The 23450-nt window shown below is 36.3% G+C and overlaps 1 protein-coding gene, 1 non-coding gene and 1 pseudogene across 3 annotated transcripts in view; 1 reads left to right on the forward strand and 2 right to left on the reverse strand.

Annotated features, from left to right (window-relative positions):
- The window catches only part of ARHGAP24 (Rho GTPase activating protein 24), a 743240-nt gene that overhangs the window by 418691 nt on the left and 301099 nt on the right, over window positions 1-23450 (reverse strand). For both annotated transcript variants that reach the window (XM_038582212.1, XM_038582211.1), the window contains exon 2: window positions 5479-5678. In XM_038582212.1, coding sequence (XP_038438140.1) covers window positions 5479-5658 — 180 coding nt within the window. In that variant the 5' untranslated portion in view covers window positions 5659-5678. The remainder of the gene's footprint in view (window positions 1-5478; window positions 5679-23450) is intronic.
- Window positions 6332-21872, forward strand: LOC100683109 (annotated as a pseudogene).
- LOC119867263 lies at window positions 14365-14469 on the reverse strand. The gene has a single exon (XR_005382998.1). It is a non-coding gene; the product is annotated as a U6 spliceosomal RNA (small nuclear RNA).

The following is a 23450-nucleotide window of genomic DNA, read 5'->3' on the forward strand; positions in this document are numbered from 1 at the left end:
CCTCAAGATCAAGAGTTGCATGCTCTATTGACTGAGCCATCTCAACTTTATTTTTTAAATCTATTCTGAATAAAATCTGTATTTGCGTAAGTGCAGACACTGTAGAAAATGATCTGGGAGCAAGTTTTGGCCTAAATGAACTAAAGTTTCTTTCATTTTAAAATTACAGGATATAAATAATTTTAGCTTGATTTATTTTAAATGTAAAATTTTAAATATTTTAAGGCATACTTCTAATGTATTGCCCAAGGAACTCTGATTAAGGGCTGAAAGTCTTATTTACAAACCAGGCACTATCTCTAGAGAGAGAAGAACTTATGGGTGTTTTTGCCTTCTGCTCAAAAAGAAAAGAAAAGTGGCAGTGAGACTTTCTAAGATCTCAAACTTGTGCAGGTTGTAGAATATTTAGAAGGCAAGGTGCGATTTGAATAAGAACATCAGACACCAATGGTAGGTTCAAATAATTAAATGTTTAATGCACTAAATTGGATCTATTAAGTTCTAGTAGAGATAAAAGTTGATGGTACAGATAAAAGAAAAATCTAACTGAAAAAAAAATTGTATTCATTAACAGAAGTTTGCAACATATTAGGTATTACAGACTGAATTGTGATTCCCCAAAATTCACATATTGAAGTCCTACCCCTCACCCCCATGTGGAGATAATTCAAGTTAAATGAGGTCTTAAGGGGAGGGCCTGGACCTAATCCATCTCTTGTCCTTACAAGAGAAGAGATATCAGAGCTCTCTTATGCTCCTCTACACAAAGCAGCAGGCATGTGAGGACACAGAGGGAGAGCAGCTGTCTGCAACCCAGGAAGAGAAGCTTCACCAGAGACCAACCTTGATCTTGGGTCTTCCAGCCTCCAGAGCTATGAGGAAATACGTTTTTGTTGTTTAAGCCACCCAGGATATGGCATTTTGTGATGGCAACCCAAGCAGACTTATACATTTTTTTAAAATGGCTGCCATTATTCCTTTCTAATAGATTAATGTAGTTTTGCAACTTGAGTAACTACAGGTGTTCTAGAAATAGCTTCCCATCGTGTACCAGAATAAGTGTCTCAAACAACATATGCATCCCTTCATATTGAGGCCCCACATATCACTTAAACCCCATTTCTTGTCATTTCACTCCCCTCACAAAATGGAGCTATCTATTGATGTCTATTTTACCACTCTCTGGCTTTCCTCTGCTCTCAATTTCTTTCTCAGTTTAACTACCTGGAAAACTGCCTCCAACCTTCAGGGTAAGGTTCATCTCTTGGTTTATGCCACCTTCCGCAACTCTCCTACACAGAATCATCACTCAATCCTTGGCATTAATTGTATCTGTGTTTTTAAAGTGCCCAGTGCTCTCTCTCTCTCTCTCTCTCTCTCTCTCTCTCTCAAATAAATGAATAAAATCTCTAACCAAAAAATAAAAATAAAAATAAAGTGCCCAGTGCTTACATTATTAACTGTCCCAACTATAGTTTTGCTCATTTCTTTCCCCCAACAGATGTGTAGTTTTTAATAACAAGAATAATACAGAGTTTGACTCTCTTTATTGAGTTGAGGAGAAAATCAGTAAAAGTTTTACTAAAATAAATTGAAAACCTTTTTCTAGAACAGGAGAAACACATTTCAAAGGTGTTAATACTCTCCTTTTAGAAATGCCTTCTAAGAGAGAGAAAAACAAATCCAGATTAAGTTTATTGAATATTTTTAGCTGGTTAGGAATACTTAAAAGGGTGATTTTTTCATTTCATTAGTGACTTTCCCTCCAGTAATAATGAAATAGCCTCATCAAAATAAATGAAGGCCAAGGGCATTCTTACGCTTGAAAGCACCAATGCTGAAAATAAATAAGTAAGAAGTAGTTCTGATTGAAAACAAATCTAAAGTTAAGGATTTGTGAGCAAGTGAAAAGCAAAACTGAGGGAATATTGGATCAAGAGCAAGGGAATCTGGCTTTTAGTTTCTCATCTGCCAGTCATTAACAATATCCTATGGCCAGTACACACCTACATTCAACATTCACGCATGTGCATGCGCGCGCACACACACACACACACACACAAATTCATCTGTAAAAGGAAGGGATTTATAATAACTAAATTTTTTCCAGTTTTAACATTTTTCAAGATGTTCAATTGTTCTTCATTGAGGTGATTCTTTAAAAAAGATTTACTTAATGTGATTTAAACTTTGTGGTTATGAAGTAATTATGATTTAATATACCAAGTTATGTTTTCAGTTATGACTTTAATAAATGAGGTTGAGAATAGTCAATACTACTTCCAGCACCTGGTACTGGCCCTGCCCTTCCTGGCTATAGATACCTTCTATTGACTCACTCACTAACTCATGCAAAAATACACTTCAGAACTTACAATGTGCCAGGCATCTACCTACCTTCACTTAAAAAAGCTACTTTTTTTTTTTTTTTTTAAGTAGACTCCACATCGAGCCTGAAGCACAACGTGGGGCTTAAATTCACGACCCTGAGATCAAGACCTGAGCAGAAATCAAGAGCTGGGCGCTTACCTGACTGAGCCACCCAGATGCCCCAGAAACTACTTTTAAGTAAGGAATTGCCCATTCACAGGCAAATATGTGGTCCTTAAAATTACTAAGTGCCCTCTAAAACAGAAACTGAGTTTTTAATCTGATTCTTTGTGCGTGCATTTGAACGTTAGTGTAAAAGATTAAAGTTAAAAAGCACAATGTTAAGATTCTTGGTGCTTGAACTGCGAAAGACAATATAAGGGACGCCTGGGTGGCTTAGTAGTTGAGCATCTGCCTTTGGCTCAGGTTGTGATCCCAGAATCCTGGGATCAAGTTCGCATTGGGCCCCCCAGGGGGAGCCTGCTTCTCCCTCTGCCTATATCTCTGCCTCTTTCTCTATGTCTCTCATGAATAAATAAATAAAATCTTTTAAAAAAAGATATTATAAAAAATAATAATAATTCAAAGTTATTCAACCTCGATTTTTTAAGGGGAGGAAGGGCAGAGGGAGAGGGAGAGAGAGAATCTTAAGGAGGTTCTATGCCTAATGCAGAGCCCAACACGGGGCTCAATCTCACAATCCTGAGATCAGAACCTGAGCTGATATTAAGAGTCCAACACTTAACTGACTGAGCCACTGAGGTGCCCCTACCCTAAATTTTGACTGCTTCATTAACAAATGATATTTGGAAACTTTTGAAACTTTTGGGGGGGGAAATAACAGCATCCTATCTTTGGTTTAAGAATTAGTAATTTCTTGACAATATAACTCTATTTTGCTAATATTAATTATTATAAGTTTAGAAACACTGGTAATATAATGATATCAAAATACAACTTGTCTTAGAAACATTACTAATTAAAGGGATTTTTATTTTGAGGCAATTTTCACTTGAATTAATCAGAAAATTTTGCATTTTCTTATTTATATGTCAATTTGTTAACAAAATAACTACATTGTAGTTATCTGAAAACCATCTGTAACTATATAAACCTTCTGAGAAACTACACAGAGAAATTACATAGCATAGCCAAGGCCGTATAATAATATTCTCTTTGAACAGCTTAGGGCAGAGTTTCTCAAACTGGGGTTCCTGTGCATATTCTCTGACATCTGCAAGTTTCAGATTTTAGAAACATTGAGCTGGGGCCTGATCCACTCTATCCCACGTTCCTCACTAGAAAATACACTAAGTTCACCAAAGAGTCAGAACATTTGTTTGATCTTCTTTCACATCTTCACTCACTCAGTTCCTGAATCCTCTGCTCTCCTTATCCTCCATTTAGGTCCTAGATCCTACCTAATTAATAATTTAAAATTGTATCCATTCTGGCCAAACGATGCCAGAAGAAGTTTCCATGAGATAAAACACTGGATCTTACTCATACTTCCATTTTATTCCATGTGTTTCTCCATATCAAAGCCCCCATACTGGCTCCTCCATATTCTGTTTTCTCAGAATCCCGATCCCTTTATCTGAGTTTGATAAAAATGATTTTACATTTAAGATAATACCATAATGTAATCTATAGTATAAAATAAGTATAATGAGAAAAGAACCTAGAGCATAGGATAAGAGGCAAAAGATTCTACTGCTTTGCCTCTAATGTCCATAAATCTTTGTCACATTGCTTCTTATCATTAAACCACAATTTCTCCATCTGTAATGCTAATCCCCATCTCAACTGGTTTGCTATGACAAATGCAATAATTGGTATGGACATGCACTATAACTATCATGATACCAACAATATGGGATATTCTCATTAATTTATTTATGAGGTCTTTGGCTAAGGATATATGAGGTCAGACTTATCTGGAAGCAAATTGTGGCACCATTGTCTAATTTGGAGTAATGCATATTATCCCTGAACCTTGGTTTCTTCATGCATACATGAGGATAATCCTACCTCATAGGACTATTTTGAGCATTTCATAAGATAATATATATAAGCTCTTAGTCTAATGCCTGGCTTTGGTAAATAAATGCTTAAAACATAGCAGCAATTTCAAAAAATATTTATAGGATGTGCCTTTGTTGCTATTTTTTTAAATAATTCAACTAGACAAATGAGAACTTTGTGGAATTATAATGTCTGAGAATGTACAATACTAAGCAGAGCCCTGATCTAAATTCTTAATTAAGTTCTTGAACTTTAACACAAGGGAAATAGCCTCAAAAACATACTGTCAGGAATGTTTTTGTCATTTAACCTATAATGTTTCTTCTTTCATTTATATATCCTATGGCTAGAGATGAAGGGAAAACACACAGAGGATACCCCAGGTTGCATCTCCCTCCATCAATTGATGATCACAGCTAAGAAAGCCTGTTGTAGCTACAGGAAGAACTAGAGATTTTTCCTCTCTCTCATTGTAACCTAGAGACTCGTGGCCGAGAAAATGATAAGTAAATAAGCAAATATAAGACCACTGAGGAACGACAAAAGACAAAAAATGATTCCCAGAAGAGTGTATTGTGTCTGCTAGTTGGATGTATCAATGTTGTTCCATTTAGCACTATATCCATATTTTATTATGTGAGTTAAGGTGGAAGGAAGCCCCCAGAGAACTGATGCTGAGGGCGTCTCAAAAATTACTGAAAGCTGTGTTTATAGTTTTCCTTCAAATCTGCTGGCAATGGACTTCTGAGTAAAGGAAAGATGTTTTGGCTATGATATATATCTTCTAGCAGTCGTCCATTAAAATTTCTCGTAAAGCATGCATGCCTGAGGGACTCAGACATTCTGTTCCAGCTTAGTAAAAGTCAAAATTAATATCAGACAAGTATAATTTGCCTCTTGGCCTCAATTAGCAAGTCCATCATCTTGAACCAAAGTAAACAATGAGAAAAAGTGTGAAAGATGCCAATAAGCTGAAGGAGACCAGGGGAATGGAGTCGATCTCAGACTCCATCAGTTTTCTAGCAAACCCTTCTAACTTTTGGATTGCTTGTGACCTTAAGCTTTTTATTTTCTCTAACTTACCAAAGGCTTTGTTTCATCTTCATCTTTGAAATAATAGAGCTGATCACCCTTGAGCACAAACCAGCGAGTATGCCAAGTCTTGACAAAGCCTCCTTGCTTCCTCAGCCACCCACACTTCATGGCATTGTTCCGCCCTTGACCTTGCTGGGGGTAGTCGGTGGAGTCATTGTTCTCCTCCATTATCAAGCTGATGAACTTTCCTATTTAGGAGAGAAGAAGAAAAAAAGAGAGAGAGAGAGAATAAGGTACTCTGGCATATTCAATTCCCTCCTAAATCACTTCTGTCCCTTAAAAAAAGTAGGAAGAGTGAAAAATGCATATCCACTTACTTGCCAAATTTCTAGAGGCAAACCAGAGACCTGACAACAATATGCCTGGAAAAAACTTGGAGAAAGCTTGTTGTGTCTTCCTTTAAGGAGCTAGTCAGCTGGGTGATAATATTCCTTTCTTCCTAAGTAGAACTAAAGAATGGGAAAGTTCTAAAGATAATGTGTTAAGAAGCAATTTTTGAAAATAAACTCAAACCACCAACAAAAACATAATTCTCATGATAAGGGGCCTCTGTCTGCTGGTGTGCACTGACTGGGTCCTGTATGTGCAGGCCTGTGATTATCTGAGCAAACACTAGCCTGACACATGTTAAAGTTTAAAGGGACTATTTTTAAAACCTCAGTGGAAGACATTTGTTTTACATATGTGAAAATTTCTCCAAATGTATCTACTCCCCATTCTCCCAAAGTATTCCTTTTAGAGTTTCTTTGGCTGGTAAGGAATTATTGCAGCTGAAAAAGTCTAGGAAAACAAAAGACCAAAAAAAAAAAAAAAAAAAAAAAAACCCAAACCCAAACCAAAAATGCCCTGCTTGGCCTGGAGTGAGTGGTGCCCTTCAGCTGCTCTAGGAAGAGGATTTCAAGGGTATGTGTGAAGGGGTATAAGTTCATACACACTATACATAGCAAGAAAAGGAGTTTATCATGGAAAAAATATTAATCAACAGGTAAAAAGTTAAAATACCACAGTAACAATAGATGAGGTGGCTTTCCGGAAGAGCCAGGGACCAGTGGGTAAGAATAAAAGATATTCTCCTGTCCCAAAGGCTTCCAGAAAATGCTTGCTAATGTTTTTTTCAGCACTTTTCCAGGAATTGAAAAGTTCAGTCTTTACCCTGTGTCTTGGAGGTCTTGGAGGAGGATATAAGAATACATGTTAATTAACAAGACATAGAATATTCCTGTTTGGCATATTAGTGCACAAAGCTCTGGTTTTTTTTCTGCTTTTATCTCAGAAAACAAGCTGCCCTTATGTCTAGTCTTTATTTTCACCACTATTTTTTCACTTAATTTGTATGTACACAATCTTAGTTATATTCCATGAAATTTCCATTGTCGACCTCTACATTTCTTCCATAAAGGGAGGTTCGAACCCTCCACTTTGGGCCTCGTTTCTTTGAATGTAGTCCTGCCATTCCATCTGTAGGGATGAAGCAGAACTTTCATTCTAATTCTTCTTATTTGGATCTTTTCAACCATCTTAGTAGTTTTGCCTCTTCTACTGGCATGCATTGCAGGTTTTCTCCATCCCTGCTTTCAGGCTCCAAGTAGGTCACTTGACTACCATCTGTCTCATGCAGTATCCACTTTTCCCTTTCTTGTCCTGAAATATCCTCCTCATTAACAGGCCCTCATCTCTATAAAACATCTCAAAACTTCCTCTGCTCTACAGGGCATTCCCATGAGAGTAGCCACTTAGTGCAGGAAACATTCTCTCATCGTGTGTGTGCATGTGTGTGTACAGACTGGATCATGCCTGTGCTTCAAGTTTGTTATGCCCTTAGGGCAGGCAATTATCAACTTTTGTCTTTCACAGTACTTGACCTAAAGTAAAATGAGCCAAGTAAATCTCATTCTAAAAGAACAATAAATGCTGTAACATAATTTAGATAATAAGTATGCTTATTCAGAGCCCTCTAAATCATCTTTTTTGGCTTCTTGGTATTTAAATTGTTCAAATCTATACAACTTGAGATGTCACCATTGCTTATTTATTCTTTGACCAAATACTTGAACTTCTAAAGTTGAGTAAGACATTAAAGCAAACATTTCAACATATGCACACACATCCAGACATACACAAAAATCTCTAATTCATTATACAACAACAAATTCCTTCTCTAGGACTCTTCTTTTTTTTTCTTTCCTCTCACATTAATATTTTTTATTAAATTTGAAAAATCCCCTCCAAAATGCTTCAAGGTAATGGGAAACCTAACCATCAATAATAATAAAAAAAAAAATACAAGCGCCTAGTTTTGCCTTTGTCTACCATTAATACCTTAGCAAAAAATGTGCACACGAACATGATGCATGATTCTCCTTGTCTATCTTCCAGAAAGCCAGTGAAATCAATGGCAGCTATAATGAACTCCTGGCTATAATGCCTATATTTTCCTGATTCCAGAATATATCAGATAGTATTTTAATAGTACTAGTTGTAAAAATTCAGTAAAACAGGAATGAAAACAGAGTGTATCATATCCCTAAGAGAAAATAATAGTAAAATTAAGTTTTACTAACGTAACCATGATTTTTATAGAGGAGGTTTTTTTAAAATATTTTATTTATTTATTAGAGAGAAAGCATCAGCAGAGGGGAGGGGTAAAAGGAGAGGGGAAGCAGACTCCCTGCTGAGCAGAGAGCCTGATGTAAGTCTGGATCTGGGACCCCTCCCAGGATCCGGGAATCATAATCTGAGCCATAGGCAGCCACTTAACTGACTGAGCCATCCAGATGCCCCCAGAGCAGTTTTGATATTTCTACATAAATTAGATGGTTCAATTTCTAAATCTTCATCTTTAAAACAAGGATTCTGGGTTGAATCATTTCTAACTACGGACCCAGAAAAATTTTATCACTCTGAAATCTACCATCTCTGTAATTCCATAAAAATAAAGACCCTAGGTAATATCAACACCTAGGACAATGCTGACATATGGTGAAGCTCAATCAATGTTTGACGAATTCATAAATTTTGTAATAGGTTTGGTGTTAGATATCTAAAAATGAACATAACACCCTCTGAAACCTAATCCTGCCCCAAACCTGATCTTAGTAAATGGTACCATGATATACCCATGGGGGGGGGGGGGGAAGGGGCAGTAGAAAGAAAAGAGAAAAAAAAGAAAAGTGATCATTTTTGATTCCTGACCCTCCTCATACTGATTATCAGAAGATTATATACCTCTCAAAAATATTTCAGATCCATTCAATTGGCTCCATCTCCACCAAGACCCTGTGATCCAAGCCATTGTCTTTGACTGGAGGATGCTAACAGCCCTCTGACTGGTCTCATTCCTTCCATTTTTAACTACAGACACAAACACATGCTCACACATACTTCATTTACCACAAAAAAGCCAAAGTGAGCTTTTAAATTTTTAAATCAGATGATTTCCTACTTTTTACATTTTAATTGGCTCCCATTGTGCTTATTTTAAAAACTTGAGTCTTAACCATGACCTGTAAGACTCTGAATCATCTGGCATCTGTTTACAGGTTAACCTAATCTCATACCACCCCCACCTGATTTCTCCCACTTCAACATACACGTGCATGTGTGTGCAAACACACGCAAACACACACACACACACACACACACACACACACGCTCTGATGCAAGCAACCACACCAGCTTCCTTTCAGTTCTGGAAACACCCAAGCCCCAACATGCCTTGAATCTTGTTACTTGCTGATCTCTGTTTAGGCCACCCCGCAATTGCTCTTTAGATACCCAGCCCCTTCTCATTCTTTAAGTCTCAGCCTAAAATCCACTCATTCCAATAAACACTAACTAATCACCTAGTGAATTAGTTCCCCTGTTGCTATTCTCCATCACTGAACTCTGACCTCTGTCTTCCTGAAACTTGACTAAATTGTTATTTCTTTAGCTTTTTACTGCCAATTATCCTTCCAGGAGACCATAAACTTCACAAGGTCAAGGACTTGCTTTTCCTCACTACAGTGTACCCAGTGCTTTTAAGAATGCTTATTTGGTATTCAGGAAATAATTGTTGAATCAGTGAATAAGCTATGTGACAACCACAATAGAATTCCTACAATATCTTGAACTTTTTAAATTGCATTTAATGCCATAAAGAAGATTGTACACTTTAAGAACCTGATCTTTTTCCTTTAACATAAAAGACTTCAATTAGTATGAACATTGTACTTAAACACAATGTCAAAATCATCAAACCTAAATGAACCTGAAACTGCCTTTCAAGAAAAAATACAACACTCAGAATTTACACATTTTAGCCTTGGCAGGAAATACATGTAATCAATTATGGTTTAGCATGAAGAAAAATACAGATTACTCAAATTCTCAGAGAATGATTTAACTGAATTTCCACTGGGAAAGTACTTTCACCATGGTCAGGATATGGCAGCTAGGTAGTACAGGAGATTACAAAATAGAACCATCAACTTAAGTGTTTAGCAAATCAACATAACAATGACAATACAACAATAACATAAATAAATGGTTACTCTAAACTAAAACAAAAACAGAATTGAGAAGTTAACTGGTGTCCTCCTATCAATCTTAGGAAAAAGCCTTAGCAATGACTACTGTGCCATGCTAGGGTTTAAAAAGTTCTCATCATTTGATGGGCTGGTAGCTTTGAATTATTTTCCAGGGGTGGAAACTGGTTCATGTATCCTTCTTGCAATCATATAGGTTTAGGTTAACAGTATTACATGATGCAATAAGAGGTAAATTCATGCTCCTAGCAGAATTTTCTAAAAGTCAAACAGCCACATGCATAAGTATTTATGTACATGACTTCACGTCAACAGGAAATAAATAAGCAACCACAAAAACAAAACAGTTATAGATAGAATGCCATATGCCATAGAGTTGCAATAGGTGTGAATTTACCTACATGACTACAAATGTTCAGCAAACCCAAGAGAAAAATGAAGGATGGAGCTAGAGAGAAAGAGAAGGGAGAGAGAACTTCAATAGCATGACAATTACACCACAAAGCCTCTAGTACATTCAGTGAACACCTAAGTAGGACAAGTGGGAGGTACATTCTTGCAGCCAGGGTTGTTCCCTGGGCCTCTGGAAGCCCTGTGGGAGGAGGGGGGATACAGGGGGCAGGAGTCTCTCACTGTGCAAATATGATCCCAGAGTTCCAGAGTACACATCATTTCACACCACACGACCCCTCAACACAAACAGCTACTCCAGTTGATGGGTCAAAAAACAGTGATTTGTTCTATTGCTAGGGGAGAAAACAAAAATAAAACTGGCAGATTTGGTACAATGCTGCAATCTGGGAGAGACTTATGTAACTTTCAAGAGTAATTTTGTTCACATCAAATCGCCACCTTTGGGGTTGACATTAGAACCTTATTCCTTTGCAAAATGAACGTGATCGCACTGTATACCATATATAACTACAGATAGTCAATATTTATCAAATTCTAACCTTATTTTTTTCAAAAGCTGTTTTGTAGCTGTTGCTAACATGCTGGTTTGTCAAGCAGTAGTATATATTATTGCACTATATGTCTAAATGCCAGCTTATAACCTTTCTATAGCTAACGGTTGACACAACAAAAACATACGCACAGAAAGAAATAGTGCATATAGGAGTGCATGCATATGCACGTGCATGTGTGTGTACGTGTGCATGTATGTGGTGGGTATGGGTATATATGCATGTTGTACATTTTCCCTAGTGAAGAAAATCCTGACAGGCAAAATATTTATTGATATTTTCCCCCTCATTTTTAAAATACTAAGTTCCATGCTACTACAAGACACGTAAGTATATGCCTGCAGATCTGATATTCTTTGCTGAAGCGAAAAAATAAATAAATAAAAGAACTCTGCCACAGGATGCTCACTGAACAATCTGATCATGGAATATGTCGCAGTCAATCTATAAAGCTATAGGTTTATGTTTATTATTTCCCAGAGCATTTCTTCAATAACTGCAATTGCTTACCTGATTTAAAACTTAAGACTCTTTTTAATATTCTGTTAAAGTAATTTCAGACTTGACATTTCTCTCTGTCTTCCTCTGGCTCTGCCTTTTCTCTCCATGAAAAGGCACAAGGAAAGGCTATATGAGCACACAGCAAAAATAAATAAATAAATAAATAAATAAATAAATAAATAAATAAATAAATAAATAAAATAAAATAAAATAATAAAATAAAATAAAATAAAATAAAATAAAATAAAATAAAATAAAATAAAATAAAATAAAATAAGTGGTCTTCTGCAAGCCAAGAAAGAACCTTACCAGAACCTGACCACTCTGGTACCTCTATCTCAGACTTCAGCCTCCAGAATAGGGAGAAAATAAATTTCTGTGTTTAAGCCACCCAGTCTATGGTACTTTTTTATGGCAGCCAGAGCAAATTAAGACAATGTATATTTACAAAAAATATATAAGAAAAACTTTGGGATCTCTGGGTGGCGCAGCAGTTTGGCGCCTGCCTTTGGCCCAGGGCGCGATCCTGGAGACCCAGGATCGAATCCCACATCGGGCTCCCGGTGCATGGAGCCTGCTTCTCCCTCTGCCTGTGTCTCTGCCTCTCTCTCTTTCTCTCTCTGTGACTATTATAAATAAATAAAAATTAAAAAAAAAAAGTTTTAAGAAAAACTTTGAAGAATTAAATCTTAGTAGCTTGTGGTAAGGTAACTGCTAAAAGAGACAACTATTGAGTGAAATATAATTCAATCTCTATCCCTCATTCTCCAGCATACCACCTCCCCCCTCAAAGAATGAATCAAATTGTGGTGCCTACAAGGGAATCAGTATTGTAAGTCCGAGAATGCAGAGGATCTAGTGTAGATAGTTTTAGCTCCAAGAAAAATTCGAGGAACCTAAATCCGTTTTTATAAAGCAATTCCTTCAAGTACTTCAAAAGGACCTTGAATTTTCACAAATGGTAGTTCTCACTGCATGGACTTCATTGTTCACCTTTATTTATCCTTCGGTTTTACAGCCTCTACAAAGGCTTGCCTGGAGCCACTGCCATCCTCAAATGGACATTTCCCTTCCATGAGTCCCCACATTACTGGGAATAATCTTTTTTTTTTTTTTTTTTGGGAATAATCTTTATCACATGTGGGTCATATCCTTCCTACTTTTCAGTCTTTTACATCATAACTCATTGTGGATATGGGCTCCCTGAAACCGCCCCCCTCCCAGACTAATAGCATATCTGAATCCTCAAAGGTTTGTTAAATAAATGTAAATAAATGAAGGAATGTATGAGTGAACAAAAATGTGGGTCTTTGGGGAATAACAGAATTGGCTTCAAGACTCCACAGAGTACAGTGCAAAAATCCTCAAGCAGTTCATGTTACTAAACACCAATACTAAAGACTTGAATCCAAATTCTCCCACCTAACTCTAACCCTTTACTTTTAGTAGTTTAATGCTAACCTGAACTTCAGAAACTATTGAGCAAAGAAAACTTCCATTTGTCTCACCAGATGTTACCCTCAATCATAATTTGAATTAAAAATAAACAGCTCGGGATCCCTGGGTGGCGCAGAGGTTTGGCGCCTGCCTTTGGCCCAGGGCGTGATCCTGGAGACCCGGGATCGAATCCCACATCGGGCTCCCGGTGCATGGAGCCTGCTTCTCCCTCTGCCTGTGTCTCTGCGCCTCTCTCTCTCTCTGTGACTATCATAAATAAATAAAAATTAAAAAAAAAAATAAATAAATAAACAGCTCTTCTTAAAACTCAAGAGTTTACATGTGAAGAAAACAGGAATTGAATAAAGTGCAATAGGTTATGAATATGAAGTTTAAAACAGTCACCAGAAGAACACACCTGGGGGAAGTTTAACAGTAATAATTTTATAAATGTGCAGTTATTTTCCTGAGGAAACATGAAATATCTTATTACTTGATTCATTTGAAATTAAATTGCCCAAACATCAGAGAAGAGACTATACTAGGAAAATTATGTATATGCTGGGTTTCAAACAAGAATATCAATCTACATTTTATATTTGAAGCTTCGATATTTCCATAACCGTTTGGTGAGAAATCAAAATGATTTAATAAGATGAACCATTTTAAAAAACCCTTTTAAGTATTTTTTTTTCTGTTGTATGTTTAATGTCTCATTGTTTGGAGAAAGAATCTGCTTACCCTTAAGGAGGTTTTAAATTAGATAGAGAGAAAAGGTTTTTAATACGTACTCAGATGTGTTCCCCACCACCGTTGAGGGATAAGTGAAAAAAAAAGAATCCTTAGAATTCCCAAAGCTGATAACCTGAGTAGGAACAAATACTTTACTATCAATGGGATTAAGAGAGAAGTGAGAGATACATGGCAACCTTACAGATGCTCTTCAGGCTCACAGCAGACATTATTAATTAATCACAGTCCTCTTTCCTGTGGAACCTAAGATTGCCCCCAGATGCCTTCTCAATATAACACTGTAGACAGTCACAACCAATCAATCATTTATGAAAAGGAGAGGGAGACTCTTTGTTACTTCAATTCTATAAATAAACCAAGAACCGAAGGTATTCCTCTAATATAAAATCGAAATTCAGGTGCTTTACAAATGAAAATGATGCTCAAAATGGTAAAAGAAGAAAAAGTCAACTTCTCCATCCTTCCTCCTTTTTTAACTGAAATATCATTGACATAACATTATATTAGTCTTAGGTGTACAATGTAATGATTCAATATTTGTATATACTGCAAAATGACCACACTAAGTCCAGTTAACATCCGTCATCATGCACAGTTACAAAATTTTTTTCTTGTAATAATCCACTGTTCTAGCTATGTTCAAATAGCCAATGCAGTATTATTAACTATGGTCACTGTGCTGCATATTACAGAAAAATATGGAACACGTTATGAACTTGCATGTCTATCTTTGCACAGGAACCATGCTATCCTCTCTGTATTGCTCCAATTTTAGTATATGTACTGCTGAAGCAAACGCTGAAGTCAGCTCTTCTTAAAGGAAGGAAATAAGAGCTCACTGAGAGCTTTTTTTTTTCACTGAGACCTTTAAGACAGCAACTACCATTGTATCATATGGCCACAAAGAAGAAAGAAAACAGATTTTAAGTAGGGAAAACTCCTATTTTTAATAGGAGTTGGATGTTCCTATTTTATAATAATCCAATTTATGACTAGATCCTTAAAAATAGGATCAGAAAAAAGTGGGATCAGAAAGCTGATTTTATAAACATTTTCATTTTTAAGCTTCTGTGTGTCCCTTCCCTCCCTCCCTCATTGCTCATCAGTAAAACTTTGTTTTGAAAAGCTGTGTCAAGGAACAAAGATGTTATCCACACCTAACTCTGAAAAGTAATGGATTTATAATATCCAAAGGATAGAGGAGCAATGGCAGCAATGAAAGAGGGCTTTTGTATACAATGGGAAAAGTGGAGAGAGCCAAGTTGAACAAAGTGGAATGTCAAGCAGGATAGTCAGGGTTGGGGTGGGGGTGTGGCGCAGGGTACCTTTTCAGCTGGGTCCTCTCCACAATAGGGAAATGACCTCCAGGTTTATCATTTACAGAGCTCCTCCATCTCTGTCCCCTGATGGTCATCTTTCTAAGCTTAGATTAAAGCCTATATGAAATACTGCTTTTAATGCAAGTTTCCTTTAGTGAGTCAAACCAAGGAAAATCAGATACCTTGTCAATTACATTATCATTTCAAGGCTCTTTAGGGAGCCAGCTTTTTATTCAACCTCACTTCAAAGAAAATGCTTTACAGGTAGGTAACTTTTACCTCTGAAACTAATAGTGCATTATATGTTAATTAATTGAATTTTTAAAAATTAAAAATTAAAATTAAAAAACCAAGTAGGTAACTTTGGCTGAGATAGTTATTCGTCTACAATGAAACCTCAAGTTTTCTTCAAATGGAAGCCTTGAGGTACTTAATGATTTCCAATAAGGACTGCTTCTTCTTTGTCAATTAATCCTGTGTGGTGAACATCATCAACCTTGTTTTATAAGCTCTAGAAAATTACTAGGCACTCTGAGTATATAAATCTTGTTCTAATCACTGAACCACAGTTGCTGTCCCAATGTTTTATTATATTGAGGTACTGACAACACAATTTTTTCATTAGAATTTAAAGAAAGTGGAGGGATGCCACATGAAAAAATATCTAACTGCTACTCTATTCAGAATCATTCATATTATGATAAACTTTGATATGTTAAACTTTGATCTTGGATGAGGTATAATTATTCTCAGATAATCTGAACACATTTTATTCCTCAAAATATCTAATTAGTTTGCACTCTAGTTTTAGATAAGCTGAATTGAAACTCAGCGTTACTGCCTCTGAATATATTTAATTAGCAGTTCAGTGAAAGATAACTAAATTCTAAACATTAAAAAAAGAAAAAAAAAAACTTTTTTTTTTCTTTTTTTAATATGAAGCTTGACAAGACATATATGTTATTTGGAATTCCCTGAAACCTGTTTTTGGGAAACTGTCCCTCCCTCATGCCATGTTGTTTCAGTTTATAGTACCATCCCACTGCCATAGGGTAGGCCTGGATGTGATTATGCAGGGTTCTTGAGCTCCTCTCAAAGTGACCAGCCCAGGAAGTGTGCATGTGACTGAAGCAGTGCTGGAGTCTTTCTCCAAGACAAAGGCCCTGGAAGCATGAGCATCAAAGGCTGACAGAGTTCATCTCTCCTGCCCCATTCAGAAAAGCTGTCTGCAAAATGAAGCTATGCAGAGATAAACAGATGTGAGTGAAGAATAGAGAGAGACTAAAAATATCCATCCTAGTTCTAGTTCCTGAAGTCCTGGCCTTTGTGTATTTTCCTTAGGACCAATGAGATATATGTCTTATTCTTCCCAGTAAGGTGAACAAACAAATTCCTCTTTACTTAATATAGTTTGAATTGGATTTATTCATTTGCCACCCAAAAAAGACATTATTAATACCAAGGAAAAACACTTAATGAGAATATTTCTGGGAAAAAAAATTATTTAAAATAATAAAAATCAGGTTTGCAACATATAAAGATTTCCCTATAGAGTATCATACAGGAAAATTAATTCAAGATAGATATTAGACCTAAATATAAAACTAAACTTCTAGAAGAAAACATACGTGAATAAATTTACTACCTGGGGAAAGAAAGTGAGTTTTTAAAAAGGATACAGAAAGCAATAACCATAAAAATTTATAATTTTGATTTTATTAAAAGAATAAACATATGCTTGTCAAAAGACATTATTAAGAAAATGAATAGGCAAGCCAGACACCGTCAGAAAATACCTGCAAAACATTGGTCTGTACCGAAAGACCTACATCTCTAATATACAAAGGATTCCTACAATAATAATAATAAAAAGACAAATTAAAAATGGCAAGAAAATTAAATAGGTATTTCATGAAAGAAGATATACAAATGTTTAATAATGTCATTAAAAAGTCCCAGCACCATTAGGCATCAGAGAAATGTGTATTAAAATCACAATGAGGTACCATTAAACAAGTATTCATATGCTTAAGTTAAAAACAGACTGAACAACACCAAATGTTGGTGAGGATATGGAGCAACTGGAGCAATTTTCATACATTACTGATAAAAAGATAAGTGGTGCAACTATTTTGATAAAAGGTTGGCAATTTCTCATAAAATTACATAGTGCTATCTATGACTAAGCAAATCCGATTGTAGATGTTTAACCAAGAGAAATAGAATTCATATGTTCATAAAAATATCTGTAAAAAGGGATCCCTGGGTGGCGCAGCGGTTTAGCGCCTGCCTTTGGCCCAGGGCACGATCCTGGAGACCCGGGATCGAATCCCACGTCGGGCTCCCTGCATGGAGCCTGCTTCTCCCTCTGCCTGTGTCTCTGCCTCTCTCTCTCTGACTATCATAAATAAATAAAAAAAAATTAAAAAAAAATATCTGTAAAAAGCATTCACAGGAGTTTTATTTATAAATTTGCCCCAACCAGAAATAACCCAAATGACGCCCATCAACAAACTGTGGATAGCCGCAGTTATAACCACTGCTTAGCAATAACAAGAATCCAACTATACATATACATATCAACATAGATGAATTCCATAGCCATTATAATGAGCGAAAGAGGTCAGATACAAGAAATTACACTTCATGATTCCATTCATAAGAAGCTTTAGAAGAAGCCAAATCAGTCTACAGTGACAGAAATCAGAAAAATGGGTACTCTTGAGGGGGTAGATATTGACAAGGAAGAGGTACAGGGGACTTTCTAAAGTAATGAAAATGTCTTATATCTTGATGAGACATGAGTTACATGGGTGTAGACATTCATCTAAATTCATGAACTGTCACCAGAGATTTGTGCATGATTTATGTCATTCTAATAAATTTTATTCAAAAAACTGGAAAATACTGAATTCTAGTTAACAGGTTTGCTTTCTGCTATGGTATGGGTTAGCAATTATGAAATTACCTTCTGTGTATTTCAAGTTGCACAAATAAATATATATGTTGAACATAATGGGAAACCAGATTTCTCACTTTTTGAAGAGAAAGTTACAAATATGGAAATGGGAAGAAAATAATATATCCTGTGGTTTGAAATCAGAATTAAAGATATTAGTATGGACTCACAGTTTTTATTTCTTAATAAAAATTGTATATATTTAGGTGTATAGTATGATGATCTATATACATATACATAGTGAAACGATAACTACAATCAAGCTAATTAACATATCTCCTCACACGGTTACCATTTCTTGTGTGTGATGAGAATATCTAAAATTCACTCTCAGCAAATTTCTAGTTTCTGATAAACTATTATTAACTATAGTCATCATGCTGTACATCAGATCTCTAGGCTTATTCATTGTATGTAACTGCAACTCTGCACCCTTTGACCAGGATCTCATGGTTCTAAATAGATAGATGTAAATATATAGAAATACATAGACATATTTACTGCTGTTTGCTGAGAGGGTCTACAAGTAATAATATACCAATAGCAATGAATGAGTACATTTAGTGTCCAGATCTTGACTTCCAAATGCCATTTACTTTGAAATAAAAAGTTGATTCCAGGGCTTGGCCAAAAAAATAATAAGATGATCCTAGAATAAAATTGCCAGAAAGTAAGAAAATACTCAGGTATGATGGGAAAATGGCAAGAGGACACAGAAGCTAGTTTACAATGGTTTTCACTGGCCAAATATAGGACAATTTAAGCATCAAAATAAGCAATAGTAACAGATGATGCCTGTAGAATAAAACAAGAATACATGGAGGCACCTGGATGGCTCAGTTGGTTGAGTCTGCCTTCATTTCAGGTCATGATCTCAGGGTCCTGGGATTGAGCCCCATATTGGGCTTAGCAGGTAGTCTGTTTCTCCCTCTCCCTCAGTCATTTCCCCCTGCTTGTACTTGCTCTATCTCTTTCTCAAATAAATAATTTAAAAAATCTTGTTTTTTTATAATAAGTTCTATTGATATGATACATAGATGACAGGTAGATAGACATAAAGATAAACAAATAAACAAATAGAAGAAGTGAGAAATCTTTTTATTCAGTGGAATGTCAATAAATATGGAAGCAATAATAAAGTTACAAGTTATCAATGGATGCAAAAGTTACTGGGAAAGTTTGTTGGGGAAGGAACACGACTAACAAAACTAAAAGGCAATTGACAGAATGGGAGGAGATATTTGCAAATGACACATCAGATATAGGACTAGTGTACAGAATCTATAAAGAACTCATCAAAATCGGGACGCCTGGGTGGCTCAGCAGTTGAGCCTCTGCCTTTGGCCCAGGGCGTGATCCTGGAGTCCCAGGATCGAATCTCACATCAGGCTCCCTGCGTGGAACCTGCTTCTCTCTCTGCCTATGTCTCTGCCTCTCTTTTTCTCTCTCTGTCTCTCATGAATAAATAACTAAAATCTTAAAAAAGAAAACTCATCAAAACCCAAAAAATAAATAATCCAGTTAAGAAATGGGCAGAAGACATGAATAGACATTTCTCCAAAGAAGACATACAAATGGTCTCTTCAACTGATGAGTGGATAAATAAGCTGTGGTATATACATACAATGAAATATTATTCAGCCATTTGCAATGAAGAATGAAATCTTGCCATTTGCAATGATGTGGATGGAACTACAAAGTATTAAGCTAAGTGAAATAAGTCAGCCAGAGAAGGAAAAATACTATGTGATTTCACTCCAATGTGGAATTAAAGAAGCAAAACAGATGAACATAGGGGAAGGAAAGGAAAGTAAATAAGATAAAAATAGGGAAGGAGGCAAACCATGAGAAACACTTAACTACAGAAAACAAACTGAGGCTTGCTGGAGGGGAGGAAGGTGAAGGGATGCAGTAAATAGGTGATGGGCTTTAAGGAGGGCATGTGTTGGGATGAGCACTGCATGTTATATAGATAAGAGATGAATTACTAAATTCTACTCCTGAAACCAATATGACATTGTATGTTAACTAACTTGATTTAAATTAAAAAAAAAAAAAAAAAAAAGAAAGAAAAGGTAAGAGAGACTGTTCCACATAAAGGTACATTAAAGAGACATGACTAAAAACTAAACACAAGCCTTGACCCTGCCTGGATCCTGACCAGAAAAAAAGATTTTTAGAAAGGGGGCATCATACATTCTCATTAAGAGAATACTGGAAGTTCTGGTCACAACAATGAGACAAGAAAAACAACTGGTAAAGAAGTTAAGCTGTCACTATTTGCAGATGACATGATACTATAAATAGAAAATCCTAAAGTTCCCACTGAAAAACTACTAGAATAAATAAATGAAATTAATAACTACAAATCAGAAATGCTTCTATGCACTAATAATGAAATAGGAAAAAACAATAATGAAATAGGAGAAAGAGAAATTAAGGTTGGCAAGTCTGCTGACCGTTGTGAGAGGGAAGATAATCTGTGTGGAGGCCACTAGGCCCAACCCATGACTCACCCCCCCGCCCCCCCCCCCGGGCAGCACATTAGCCAAAACTGCAGAGATTAAAGCCAAAATGGCTCAAATTCAAAAGAATAAGACCACAGGACACCACCTAAGGCTACTTAAGGCTTGCCTTGCTAAGCCACATAGATCCCTGGGTGGAGCAGCGGTTTAGTGCCTGCCTTTGGCCCAGGGCGCAATCCTGGACACCCAGGATGGAATCCCACGTCGGGCTCCCGGTGCATGGAGCCTGCTTCTCCCTCTGCCTGTGTCTCTGCCTCTCTCTCTCTCTGTCTCTGACTATCATAAATAAATAAATAAATAAATAAATAAATAAATAAATAATAAATAATAAATAAATAAATAAATAAATAAAAAAAAGACACATAGAGAACTCATTACCCCAAAAGGTAGTGGTAGTTGTGAGGCAGGAGAAGGTTTCGATATGGCCAAGAGAGGGTATGCTCGAATTGGGTTTGTGGGTTTTCCATTGGTGGAAGTCAACACTGCTTAGTAACCTGGTGGTGGGGTATATTCTGAAGTGGCAGCCTGACCACTGTGCTCCGTGCCATCAGATACAAAGGTGACAAGACCTAGCTCCTGGATCTTCCAGGTATCATTGAGAGTATCAAGAATGGGAAAGTTAGAGGTCGCTGAGTCACTGCAGTGGCCTGAACATGTAATTTGATCCTGATTGTTCTGGATGTCCTGAAACCCTTGGCATAAAAAGATCATTGAATCATTGATGAAAACCCTTGGCATGAAAAGATCATTGAAAATGACCTGGAAGTCTTTGGTATTTGCTTGAACAGTAAATCCTTCAACATTTATCCCCCCAAGAGGAAGGATAAAGGAGGCATTGATCTCACTCACGGCCACTTGTCCCAAGAGTGAGTTGGATACTGAAACTGTGAAGAGCACTCTGGCCTGAATACAAAATTAACAATTCTGACGTGACTCTGAGTAGTGATGGCACAGCAGATGACTTCATTGACATAGTGTAAAGAAATAGAGTTAACAAAAGAAACAGAGTTTATATCCCTTATATCTATGTGTTGAATAAGAATGATTAGATATCCATCAAGAAATTGGATATCATCTATAAGGTGCCTCACTTTGTACCCATTTCTACCCATCACTGTTAGAATTTTGATGACCTATTGGAAAAGATCTGGCACTATCTGAAACTAGTGAGAATTCATACTAAACCCAAAGGCCAGCTGCCAGATTAGACATCCCAGTGGTCTTGCCTTATTCCAGGACCACAAGTGGAGAATTTCTGCATGAAGATTCACAATAATCTTATCAAAAAATGTAAATACACTCTCTAGTCTAGGGTCTGTCTGTGAAACAATCCTCAAAGAGTGGGTAAAGACCGTATGTTGGAGGACAAGGATGTCATTCAGATTGCAAAGAAGTGAAACCTTTCCCTCTGCCCATCTTCTGGGCCAACTACAGCAGCTTTCTCCATGAGCAAGCACTCAACCTTAACACCCTTCTGGCTTTGGCAGCCAGTAGATAAGGATTCACGGGAGGGAGATGAGGTCACCCAAACGGGAACTTTAGTTGTCTTAACTTGATGTCACCTTATAAATTCAACTTCATAAAGGACTTGGTAGGCCAGTAGGCCAGTCAGCTATGTGTAAAAGAGAGAGAGAGAGAATGGGAGAGAGAGAGAAAAAATTTAAATTCCATTTACAATTAAACCAATAAGAATAAAAAACCTAGGAAGAAACTTAGTCAAAGTGGTGAAATATTTATACTCTGAAAACTATAAAACAGTGATAAAGAAAATTGAAGATGACACAAACAGATGGAAAGATACTCCATGCTCATGGACTGGAAGAATTAATGTTGTTAAAATGTCCACACTAACCAACATAATCTATAGATTCAAAGCAATCCCTATCAAAGTACCAACAGCATTTTTCACAGAACTAGAAAAAATAATTCTAAAATTTCTATAGAACTACAAAAGACCCCAAATAGTCAAAGCAATCTTGAGAAAAACAAAACAAAACAAAACAAAACAAAAAAACCCCAAAGCTTGAGGTATTAAAATTCCAGATTTCGAGATATACTAAAAAAACTATAGTAATCAAAACAGTAATGGTACTGGCATGAAAATAGATACATAGATCAATGGAACAGAATAAAGAGTCCAGAAATAAACCCATGCTTACATGGTCAATTAATCTATGACAAAGAAGGCAAGAATATACAATGGATAAGATGATAGTCTCTTCAATAAATGGTGCCAGTAAAATCAGACAGCTACATGTACAAACATGAAATTGAATCATGTTCTAACTCCATACACAAAAGTAAACTCAAGATGGATTAAAGACCTAAATGTGAGACTTGAAACCATAAAAAACCCCAGAACAGAACACAGGTAGTAATTTCTCTGACATCAGCCATAGCAACATTTTTCTAGATGTCTCCTAAGGCAAGGGAAACAAAACTAAAAATAAACCATTGGGACTACAGCGAAATAAAAATCTTTTGCATAGCAAAAGAAACCATGAATAAAACAAACAAGCAATCTACTTAATTAAAGAAGATACTTATAAATGATATATCTGATAAAGGGTTAATACCCAAAATATATAAAGAACTTCTACAACTCAACACCAAAAAAAAAACAATCAAATTTAAAAATGAGCTGAGGACCTAAAAATTGACACTTTTCCAAAGAAGACACATACAGATGGCCAACAGACACATGAAAAAATGATCACCATCGCTAATCATCAAGGAAATGCAAATCAAAACCACAATGAGCAATCACCTCACACCTGTCAGAATGGTTAAGATAAAAAAGACAATAAATATAAGTATTGGTGAAGATGTGGAGAAAAAGAAACCCTCATATACTGTTGATAGGATGTAAATTGGTACAGCCACTGTGAAAGACAGTATGGAATTAAAAATAGAAACACCGTATCATCCAATAATTCCACTACTGGGCATTTACCCAAACAAAACAGAAACACTAA

This window comes from Canis lupus, chromosome 32 (genome assembly GCF_011100685.1).
Source record: "Canis lupus familiaris isolate Mischka breed German Shepherd chromosome 32, alternate assembly UU_Cfam_GSD_1.0, whole genome shotgun sequence".
Taxonomy (NCBI): Eukaryota; Metazoa; Chordata; class Mammalia; order Carnivora; family Canidae; genus Canis; species Canis lupus.